Below are 12,279 nucleotides of genomic sequence, written 5' to 3' on the forward strand. Positions count from 1 at the left end.
TTGATTTCTCTGTAAATCTTCAATCTGTGATTAGTACTGATTACTCATTGTAGAACTATTTGAAATACTTCGGAAGGGTAACCCCCAAAGCCTCATTTACGGCTCAAATGGTACCAGACGGATTTTCCATACTTTTCAACGTGAACAATTCGTAAAGCCATAAAACTAGTATCGAGACTAACCTAATCACCACCCAATTAGCGGATGAATAAGAAGTCAACGTAGTTCCGGACGGAAGCTGAATTTCATGTACTTTTACAGTGGAGACACAGTGCTCAGGAATTACAAGTTTTCTGTTCTTTTGGATATAATATTTACTCGATTCGGAACTTATATATTTTACTGTGGAACTCGGCCGATTGGCCTATTTGAATATGAGGATGTTAATATATCTATGGATCGGGCAAACGCTCGTCCTAGGAATATGTGGCGATGTTGTGGTAAGGTTTTGTTTTGCCGGCCGTCCATGTTGATAGCCTATTTCCCAATGCATTTCCATAGTGTGTGTGTGTATTCATGGGCATTGCTATTGTAGACAATAACATTCAGGTATGCAGTGTACAGTTGCAGGTACAGCACGTCGCTGCAAGAAGTCAAACCGAATTTATTGAAGCATATAATATTATATATATAAAATAGAGTGTGTTTTGATTGCATATTTTACAACTTTTATCCCGGGACTTTTATGCCAAAAAATGTTGTCTTGAAATAGTACGTAGAACTGCAGTACACATGACAGTAGCGAGTCCAGCGCATACGATGATTTACGCATTTGTATCTGTTTGTGTGTGAAACTTAGTGAAAACAACTCACCATTTCTCACCCTTTCAAAACTCAAAATACAATAGGAAATTATTTTTGAAGAGTTTAAAGATGAAATTTTCCAATTATTTAAAGTTTTCAACAAAAAAAGAACATTAGGCTAATGAAAGTTGATCCCCAGTTTCCCGTTACATAGTTTTTCATGACTGGGTAGGTGACTGTTTCATTATTCATTATTCAGTATTTTCAAACTTTCGTTATCGGTGCAAAGTTAATTACGGAATGCTATGTTTTGAGGCCCAAATAAAATAATAAAGTATAGTTAGTAATGACCATGCTTCACTTCAAAACAAATTTTAATTAAGCACATCTTCTTTGGAATCTTCAAATTAACCTATAGGTTGTGCAACATATGAAAGCACCAGAAGTCCATGATAGTCTTTGGAGAACCACTTTTCCATATAAATACACGGTGTCTGTGTGTTCTATTGCACACTACTTTTTACAAACCAAACTTACTCTCCACTAGCACATCTTTGGAAGCAATATTTATACGGAAATTTATAGTTTGTCTACTTGCACAAACTGGAGGTTGCTGGTAAAAATCATCACAGGGTGCACGTGTTAATAATAAAACAACCATGCAAGAAATTGACAAATAAATCATTTTATTTATAAGTTTATTTTATTAAATACATAAATATTTGTAAGAAAAGCAGAATAAATTTGACTTCAAATTTTGTTTATTTTATTTATTTTGATGTTGTCTATATATAGCGCTGCCACGAGTGCACGGTAGAAATGCTTTCATATTTGTTCATACGCTGGTTCCCGCGAACTTGGCTGCCTCTCTGTGTTCGGTCTATCCATTTAGTGGTAGGAGAAACTTAGATGCAGGGAATTCCTAGTCTCCAGTAAATGCGCCTCACGATATCGCCATTTTACCAATGTAGTTTAACCCAGCGCTTGGTAAAGACTATTCGGGCCGGTCAGGGTCGGCGTAAAAGTGCTTAAAATACGTGTCGGACGTGAAAGATGACATTAAAACTATCCTTTTTTTCTTAAAAACTTGAAAAAATGTGAAATAATGAAATAATGGAAAATAATGAAATATTTGATCGGCATTTTTTTCTGACCGGAGTCGGGTAACGGGAAACTGGGAGTCAACTTTCATTAGCCTTAAGCAATAAGCATGTTTTTTAACGCCGTGAAGTCGCTGAGTTCAGGAGTTACACCGTAGAAGCGACTCGACGACGGGACGCCATTTTTTCGCCTGCTTGAAATTCACGAAATCTCGATTTGGATTTATCCACTTAGACTTCACGAGACTTACCTGGTCCTGGATGATGTCATCATTTTATAGGAAATTTCGTGACGTTTGCACTCATACCAAACACGACGGGGTTTGTTTTGGGGAAAGCCCCTAATTTTCTAGGTTTTTGAGGTCTATTTTGTAGGTAAGATTTTCATGATTTTTGGCGTAAAAAGTTGCCAAAATGGAGCGGAAGGAGGTCATTAAACCTATATTAAACCTATATAATATGAAATTTTAGAGTATTCTGAAGATGTTTGTGGTCATTCTTGTGCAGAATCCATCGCAAGCATAAATGCGCAGCAAATTACTGTGATGACCCGTTTGGCAATTGGCCGTAAAAATACGACAGTACGGGAGAAATGGTGAGGTGGCGGTGCATGCAGTGTTTTGGTCGGGCTGACGCTGGGTGGGAGATGTAGCGGACATCGGGTCATGTCGTATGTGGTAAAATGCAAAACACACACTTAATTCAAGTGATATTATTTTTGTTACTAATTTTAATCAACTCTATGATACTTTAAGAATCTGTGTAATATTTTTTCATTTTTTTTTTCACTTCCTTTGTATTTTTTTTTTCAATACTGAAATTGAATAGTGCAGTGTCAGATGAGGTTCACAAGTAACATCATTGGCAGAACATGTGTTGCATGGGTCACATCAGATTAGGCTATGATTACATGTACATATTCATTTGTTTATTTTTTTATTAATTTTCATTTTTTTTTATTCCTTTATTCATTCCAAAATTTACTTGTTTATTTACTAACAATATTTATTTCTTGGTGGAGGCAATATCATCGTCTCTAAAATACTCCTGTATTGTACACAAAAAATTGACACACAAAAAAACAGTAAACTACACATGGCTTTAAATAGGCATAAACCTCCCCATATTATAAGTTATAGAGCTGATTGTGGTACCATTGTCTTTCTTTATTAATGCCCTTTACAGTGATACCAGATTTGTAAGTGTTATTTGTAAAAATATACAAGTGCTAGACAAATAAATCCAAGGTACCGTACACAAAAAATGACAGACAAATTCCGCTACCCTTCACAACTTTAAATAGGTATAACTCCCCCATACTTTGAGCTATAGAGTTGTTTTTGGTATCATTGTCTAAGTTTTTTAATGCTCTTTACAGTGATACCAAATTTGTAGATGTTCCTTGAAAAAACCTAAAAAGTGTCGTCCTCCCTAATGACAGACTGTCGAGAGTGAGAATCAGAATCAGTTTTATTGACAAATAAATAGTGAAATACTAAACATAGTCAGAGTCATGAGCATTGATGATGAGACTGTCGATGGTCAAAACAAACAAACAAACAGGCGGACGATAACTATTATAAACTAATAAACTTAAATTAAAGCCATATATTATAAGGCCAAGTAAAAAAAGAAACAAGTTTCTCGTCCGGACTTTTTCAAAAAAGGAGGAGGCAGGGCTTTACTATTTACTATTTTTCAATTTTTGCTATTTTTTCCAAGATGTCCGCTTATGCCAAATATGGCTGTTCAATGTATATTTAATCACCGATATTGTGCTATTTGAGTATACTGATGCAATGTATGACCAAACAAATGATTTGTATCATTTTTAGTCCACTTGCTAAGCATGCTTCAAAATTCAGAAACAGTGAAAATGTACATTTGTTCAGCTTGACAATAGGTATATTCGATATACCCAATTTCCTGGTTATTCGGTTTGAAATCAATACCGATACTGAACATTGTTTTTAAAAAAATTTTAAATTTAAAAAAAAAATGTTTTCCTACCCTTACACAAACTCACCCCCATCCCCAAATATACACCCACCCAAGCCCAACTAACCTTTAACCTAATCCAAAACCCTTGCCCTTACCCCCAAAAGGGAATTAGGGGAGAAATTGTTTTCACCTGAAAATCGGACCTATATTTAATGTTTTAAAATGCATGAATGTATTAACGCTTTTAATTATTTTATTTTGCCTCATTTCATCGAAATTGTTATTTTCATCGCTAACAAATAAAGAGAATTTTCACATAATTTTGGAAATTTAAATTTTTTCTAAAATTCTAAAAATAGCAAAAAAATACATTAGTAAAAGCTTTTTTTTCTTCTGGTAAGAATTTTTCTTACATGCAACAGCTTTTTTATTGCACGTTAGAAATTTGATAAATAGGTCATCATATACAAAATGCATGCATGGGCATATTTATCACATTTCTAACCTGCAAGAAAAAAGCTGTTGCACGTAAGAAAAAAATTCTTACCCAGAAGAAAAAAGCTTTTGCACTTGAATGTATTTTTTGGGTATTTTTAGAATTTTAGAATTTTTTTTTTAATTTCCAAAATTATGTGAAAGGTTTCTCCTTCCTATAATTAGCCATAAAATTGCCATTTTGATGAGATGAGGTTAAAATAAAGTACCGTAATTGAAACTTTATTACCGTAATATATTCATGCATTTACTAAGTTTAAAAGGGGTGAAATCAATTTTACCCCTAATTCCCTTTTGGGGTTGGTGCAAGGGTGTTTGGCTAGTTGGGGTTGGGTGGGTTTGTATACATGTAGTAAGGTTTGGGGTGGGTTAGAGTTGGGGAAGGGTAGGAATATCTTTTTAAAAAAAAATTTAAAAATTTTTTTTTTTTTTTTTTTTTTTGAATAATTTTTTTTTCAATAGCAAATAGTAAAAAAAAAGGCGGCGGCCAAAAAGGAGGCGGGGGGACGAGAAACTTGTATTTTATTTTATTTGGCCTAACATTTCTGTAAAAATAAATAGAAAGTATTTATTTTCCATAAAATGTTAGCTTTTACTGTCAGATATGTCCCCTTTTAATTTTGACGCGAACAAGTGAGGTAAAGCATAGAAATTTGGAATTTACTACTAGCGCCCATGCATGTTACTCCTGCGGTTGTAATACGGTAGTCCGTACGATCCTCAGGCTCAGGGTGTATGTGTATCCCGCACACCGTGTACGTACTGTGGGACATGTTCGACTAATATTTTCATTGTAATAATAAAACGCCGGTTCCATTTTAATAAATTCATCTAAAATTGCTTTCATTAAAAAGAGAATCATTTAACTTAAAAAATGAGGGGTCAATCAATCATGTATGTAGGCCTACAATTAAAATAGCAGTGTTAATTGTTATGAGGAAAAGTATGCTCGCCTGATGTCCCAAATTTTGTGTCCCAGCATTATCAATGCTGATACTGAAGAGGTTACCCTGGATAAAGAAAGAATATAAATAAATAAATGGCTTCCTATATATCTTAACATATGTGTATGGCTAAATTTTTGAGCACGAAGGGCCATTTTACAAAATGCGCTAATGTTTCATGAAATGTGGCTTTCACTACTTGATAGTATTCTGTCGGTCCGTGTCACGTCACTTCCGGTTGATGATGTTCGAGTGAAAACAAGTCCCTGATTCGATTTTTGTTGATGATTTCTGTCATTGGTGTTATGTAAATTTCGATCGCAAATAGTCAGTGGAATCAAACAACCGTTTCTAAGTCTTCAGAGTAGAAGAATCTTACTTGATTTACTGTTTATATACTGACAAACTTAAAATTAAATTCCATGGTCGAGTGTCGTTTTTTCCGAAATTGAATGCCACTCCAGCAACATCGCTATGTAGCCTCCTTCACAGCCGGTTTCTGTTGTTCACAACAAACCGTGAGCCACATGCAGTTTGGGCCCGAGACTAGAGATAGCCCGGATGTCCGACCGACAGAATACAAATATTACATGCCTATGAAGCCAAGTAAAATAAAATACAAGTTTCTCGTCCCCGCCCGCCTCCTTTTTGGCCGCCGCCTCCTTTTATTTACTATTTACTATTAAAAAAAAAGGGGTGAAATTGATGTCACCCCAAAATCGCTAAAAGCTTTTAAACTTGGTAAATGCATGAATATATAGTTTCAATTTATACTTTATTTAGCCTCATCTCATCAAAATGGCAATTTTAGGAAGGAGAATTTTAAAAAAAATTCTAAAATTCTAAAATACCCAAAAAATACATTCAGTGCAAAAGCTTTTTTCTTCTGGGTAAGAATTTTTTTCTTACGTGCAAGTGCAACAGCTTTTTTCTTGTAGGTTAGAAATTTGATAAATAGGCCGATGCATGCATTTTGTATATGATGACCTATTTATCAAATTTCTAACCTGCAATAAAAAAACTGTTGCATGTAAGCAAAAAAATTCTTACCCAGAAGAAAAAAGCTTTTGCACTTGAATGTATTTTTTTGGTATTTTTAAAATTTTAGAAAAAAATTTTAATTTCCAAAATTATGTGAAAGGTTTCTCTTTTATTTTGTTAGCGATAAAAATAACAATTTCGATGAATTGAGGCAAAATAAAGTAATTAAAACGTTAACACATTCATGCATTTTAAAACATGAAATATAGGTCCGATTTTCAGGTGAAATCAATTTCTCCCCTAATTCCCTTTTGGGGGTAAGGGCAAGGGTTTTGGAATAAAGATTAGTTAGGCTTGGAGGGTGTATATTTGGGGTGGGTTAGAGTTTGTGTAAGTTGATCAAGCTTACAATACCAGTACCTTCATTATCGATGCAGCATAATGCACTTACTCAGACCTGTGACAAAGGTCAGCCTTCTCTTTGCCGTATCCATTAAAAATTCCTAATCCAATCCGGGTCAGTCTGGTGTTTGGAAACACCAGGCCTGGAAAAAACAGGCAAACAGGAAGCTCCTTGAACTTGCCAGGATATTGGAGGGGAATAATAAAGAAATACATATGGGAAACATCCCACACTGGAGGGAAATTAAATTTATACAGGGAAATAAACATTTTTTCAAGCCTAGGAAACACCAGATCCCACCTCTGACACCAATTTGTTAGTTTGACTCCCAGCAGCCCACATCTGTAATCTAAACATACACCATGTGAGCGAAGAAACATGCCTCCAGTCCACCCCCCCTTATGAAAAGCTGGCTATGCCACTGAGTGTGATGATCTTTCATCATTTTATCCATTGAAAGGAAGTGTTCAATATTGGCCATCAATTTGTAGACAGCATCAACCCATGAATGGATTTATGCCAGTTTACCTGAACACAATAAACACTATTTGATAGTGGTAAACAAATCAATAGGCACCCTTTTGTGTTGGTGATGTAACTCTCTGGACAGTTGTTGAATTGTATTGAATTATTCTTGGTACCAGGAATTGCTGGTGGTACCTACAGTTGAATTGAAATTGTAAGATTTTGTGGAATTTGTAAACTTGTCAAGGACTGGTCATGAAACAGAATGATAACACTGCAGTGTACTGCAGACAGAAATAATCCTATTATTGTGTGTCAAGATGGTGGATAAATCCAATTCAGTCAAGTGTTCATGAATATATGAATACCATTATCAATGCATGAGGGTATGGTGCATAATTCTGTTGTTGTGTGTCAGGCCAATAAATTCTAAGGTAATTTTGTGATGCGATTTACGCAATCACCCCAAGTGCTATGCGCTCAGGGAATCGCTGGCTGAGCTTCGGGCTTCGGGCTGTGCAACCCCTATGGCTACCGGCCGGTGATCGAGTGCCTGGCATGTCTAAGGTTCAAATCCCAGGTTTCTTGATAGAAAAATTGTAGTGTCCAGTGTATTTTAATTTATAATGAAAAAATTGGATTTCCCAAAAGTGGATACATTTTTATGGTTATTTTTAGAAAACGGAAAACAACATAGAATTGAACATATTTTACAAAATTATGGAGAACTTCGGTCTCTAGCATACACTTATATCCGATTTTACGTGTACATGGAGGTGGTTACAAGTCATGCAGGGAAGACAAAGCAGTAAAGGCAAAGTGAAAAGTGACCAAAAGCAAATAATTTTGACCCACATTGTACGTAATTGTACACATACTTAAACTTCAAAGTACAGACTGATAAAGCCCCTATGTACACCTGGCTTGCATCTTTACAAGTCGTTCACCATTTCATCATATTGATTTTCATGTTGACATAACTTATGTGTAACTAAATAACTTTGTCATGATTAGTTTATAAACAATAGATTGACTCTAGAGAGTTCTATTTATTCTAGGGCCAGAAAAAGCGGAGGTGTCATCGTTGAAAATTTGGGAAAACAGCTTCTCCGGGGGCACTTGTATTTCAAGGTGGACACCATGCTCATGTAAAAAACAAGTAAAAAGGGTTGTTTTTCAGCATTGGGCAAGTACAGCGCTGTACCTGTTTAGGGTGTCAAAAACGCCAAAAATCAGGAAAAAGGGTATACTTTTCCAAGCAAAATACTTGCTTAGGCATTTTTAGGGTTAATGGCAAAATAAAAAAGGGTGAAATAGGCTATGTTTGCTTCTATCAGAACAAATCGTAGGGTAAAACATTAAGAAAAGCTAAGAAACAAGAACCTGAACATGAATTTTTACTTTCTTAGTGTTAAAAAAATGGCAAAATACTTGTTTAGGGTATGTTTTGCATGCACTGAGTAATACTTGTTTAGGGTGCGTTTTGAGAGTCCATACATGAGCATGGTGTCCATCACGTAATGTAAGTGGCCCCCCCCGGGAGCTTCTCAAAGCTTGTAAAGTTTCATTCATTACACAGTTCCGTCATGCCATGCCCATGCGAGGAGAGCCTCGATCTGGCAGCATGCAAGCCATGCATGAATGGGAATTGAACCAGTCATATAACATTGCGTAAAGTTACTACTTGTCATTGGCATTGCCAGTTCAAGGCTCTCACTGCAATAGGCGAATTGGGATTATTTATTTGACATTGAAACATTTTTATAATCAGATGCCATTGACAGAAAATTACATTGGCCAGCAAATGAGCAAAACCCAAACATGTATTGATGAGTTGACCTCAATGTTTATCAACAAAGGGCAAGGGACTGGTGTATTGATATGCTTGAGCGAACTGCATACAAACACTACACAAATTAGCCTTATTGTCAATTTGTCATGATGTGGCGGTAGTTTTAAAAGCACGGGCCCTGAACAAAATATAATGCGGGAGCATACTGCCAGGCAAACATCAATGGAAATTGTGATGATAAGCGCACATACTGCCAGGCAATGACATCAGAAGTAGGTACCGTTGAGCCATTGGTTGACAACACAAAATTTCCACTCTTTCATCAAATCTCATCGCTTTTAAAATCTCCTCAGTCCTAGTGTTAAGAACCCATGTGTGGTACATGACAGTACAGTACTACAGTTCGCTGTCAACTGTCATTGTAGCACTTGCCCTAATTACTCCTAGCTAGTTAATTCTGAAAATGGTGTGAACATGATCAACATGGGAGAGAAGTATGGCAGTTGTTCATTTGGCAAGCATATGCAGCATATGGTTTGAACTTGAAATCATTTTACAGGTGCATGTTTTAAGTTTGGAGTACATAAATTCATTTTCTTTCTCACTTATAATGCCACTGTGAAACTGAAATCTGAAATCATTTTTGTGATGTGAACATTTTGGGTACAAGTTCACCCATATTGGTATGACACACTTTGTTTTCAGACTTTATGTTGACTTTAATAGGCAGGCCTACATCCTGATGATGTTAAATCATAGGTTAAATCCATCTTCAAGGGTCTATTGTTATCCCTAGTTTTGATCATTCATGGAGGAATTTTGGGTCAACATTTTAAGGAGGATTGACAGGGTCAGGAAGGGGACAAGGGACAAAGGTTTATGGTGAAGCCAGACCTACCCCTCAGGATATAATTTTGGATGTTATGCATCAATGCATGGGATCTAGCTTTTGATTTTAAGGAAACTGTTTTTTTGGGGGGTGCGGGTGGGGGTGGGGTCAGTGGGTCGAATACATTTGAACGGGGGGGGAACAAGCTCATATCTACATGTATAGTGAAAAGATGGAGGGGACTGGAGACCACAACCAACATACAGCTGTATTGCCAGATTGTAGGTTTGGACTCTGATCTCTCCACGCAGGTGTGTCGGCTGCAGACGACAAGTTTAAATTTTATTTTTAATTTAAAATATTTCAGAATTGTAAATTCTCATGTCTATATTTGGAATCAGCATGAAAAATGCATTAAAATGGGTACAAACAAGCCTGGTATTGGTTCAGTGGTTCTTAAGATAGCTCTTTGAGAAAATATCTCAAAATTTGAGACTTTTTTATGTTGATGGTTATAGCTAGCACGCAGAGCATTATACTATCCAGAGAAGTCTGCGAGTGCCAAATACTGGCTACGGCTACAAGATTGGGGACCACGTCATCATAGATAAAACTCTGCTATATAGCCTATTGTTGTTATTCAGTTGATGCAAACCCTTTCATGGTAATTTGCATCCCAGGAAGATTGATTTTGCCATGGGGAATCCTTGCCTTATAAAGTTCAATAAATCTGTGGGATTGGGAAGATAACAAGAGAAGTTAAAAATGTACTGTACATTTGTAGGCTTGTCAGTCTGTCACACGCACGTATGTATAAGTATTTTTAAGAAGTAAAACCTGATCAGGAGTTGAGATGAAGATCAGTAGTAACATGGTCAGATAAAAATTGGAGTTGGTGCTGGTGCACCGTACAAGTAGACCCTGAAAATGCCAACGTTTTCGTCTGAGAAAGTGCAAAATGAAAGACATACATGTACCATACTACCTGACAGTGGTAGTCGTCCTCAGTTATTCCTATTCAATTAGCATGATTAGGCCTACATTCTAGTTCTAGACTAGTACCACATCATACTATTGTGTGTAGAGCCTACATAATAGTACATATAGCGCAATAGATGGGAAGGAAGCAATACTCTTGATTAGGCTTGTGAGTCTACCAATTGTGCAATTGTGTCTACAGTACAAACCTTACTTGATAAGGGGGCTATCTATTCACCACTGATGCATCATCAGCTGTATACATCACTTCCTGACGATCACAGGGACCTGATAATAACAAATTTCTTGCCACAAAAATATGTATATCCGATTACTCTGATTACATTGTATTGTAGGCCAAGGAAAACTTGGCGAAGTTTGTTTTCACATGAATGTTAGCCAGATCAAGCCACATGGGACAGTTACAAACACATACAAGCAAAAATGTACAAAGAACTAGTATTAGAATTGGTGATTACTTCAGTAGATTGGGCTGAAACATTCACAAGAGAAAAAAATTGGCAAATTTCACAAACAGTTGCGGCCAATAGTATTTTGTGGAAGGTGCCTAATTTCTAAAATGTTGAACTATAGGGCCTAAACCACTTGCACAAGTTGCACATTATTGCTTTCCCATGATCAAAGCATGATGATGAGTTTGCCTCACTCATTTTAAAATGTAACCAACAGGCAGTATTCGAATTTAATACAAACTTGATGCCAAGAAAATAGGAAGTTTCACTCATCAATGGTGAGCCTGGGCACGAACCCTAGCAGGGGTTTTCAACTTTATTTGTTTGAGGACCAGAAGGGGCTAAGGGCCAAACACATTTCAAACTTACAGACATACATACTATGTACATGTATGTACATGTACGTCACAGTTTGGGGGGATTTCAAAGGGTACAGCTCATTATATGATGTTAGACAGGTGCATATTTTGGGGGGGGGGGGGCTTTGGGGGTGCCAGCCCCCCGGGGTAAAGCAGGGGTGGCCAAAATGAAGGGGCGGCGGAAGAAGAAGGGGCGGCAAAAACAGGGGCGGCAAAAACGAATGGGGCGGCAAAAAGGAATTAGTAAGTAAACTAGAAGGCTATATATTTGTACACAAATACGGCTATACCCGCATGTTATCGGTGTACCCAAACTTACAGTCCTTATTTGCTGAGGACTTAAAATAAAGAAATTGTAAAACTCGCCCAATTGGGCAGAAAATGTGTAAAAAGTGAAAGCCCAAGTCACAAGCTTTAATTGAATGTAGGTTGCACTGTCGTAGCACGCACAATAAAGAAATTGTAAAAAGTCCCCTCGCAGGGGAGTCGTCTCTCTTACTCTCCATAGGTGGCTGTTGTCAGTCTGTCTTATTCACAGTGAAGCTATGCAATATGATTAGGTGGAAACTGTTCCGGAAGGAGTATGTCATTTAAATGGAACAGCCATTTCAGAGGGAGTATGTAAATTAAAAGGAACAGCTTATTCTGGGGCCATTTCAGAGGGAGTATGTAAATTAAATGGAACAGCCAATGGGTATGTAATTTAACTGGAACAGCCTTAACGCTTCACGCTGGTATTTCCATTACCATCATATAATATTATAATACGGATCTG

The 12,279-nt window shown here is 36.7% G+C and overlaps 1 protein-coding gene across 3 annotated transcripts in view; it reads left to right on the forward strand.

The window, feature by feature from the left end:
* Positions 1-210: 210 nt before the first annotated feature.
* Positions 211-12,279, forward strand: part of LOC140162573 (uncharacterized) — a 104,703-nt gene continuing 92,634 nt past the window's right edge. The window contains exon 1 of one of the 3 annotated variants that reach the window (XM_072185831.1): positions 211-440. In XM_072185831.1, the coding sequence (XP_072041932.1) occupies positions 375-440 (66 nt within the window). In that variant the 5' untranslated portion in view covers positions 211-374. The remainder of the gene's footprint in view (positions 441-12,279) is intronic. The other 2 variants (XM_072185832.1, XM_072185833.1) reach the window with 2 other exon arrangements.

Source organism: Amphiura filiformis, chromosome 10 (genome assembly GCF_039555335.1).
Source record: "Amphiura filiformis chromosome 10, Afil_fr2py, whole genome shotgun sequence".
Classification (NCBI taxonomy): Eukaryota; Metazoa; Echinodermata; class Ophiuroidea; order Amphilepidida; family Amphiuridae; genus Amphiura; species Amphiura filiformis.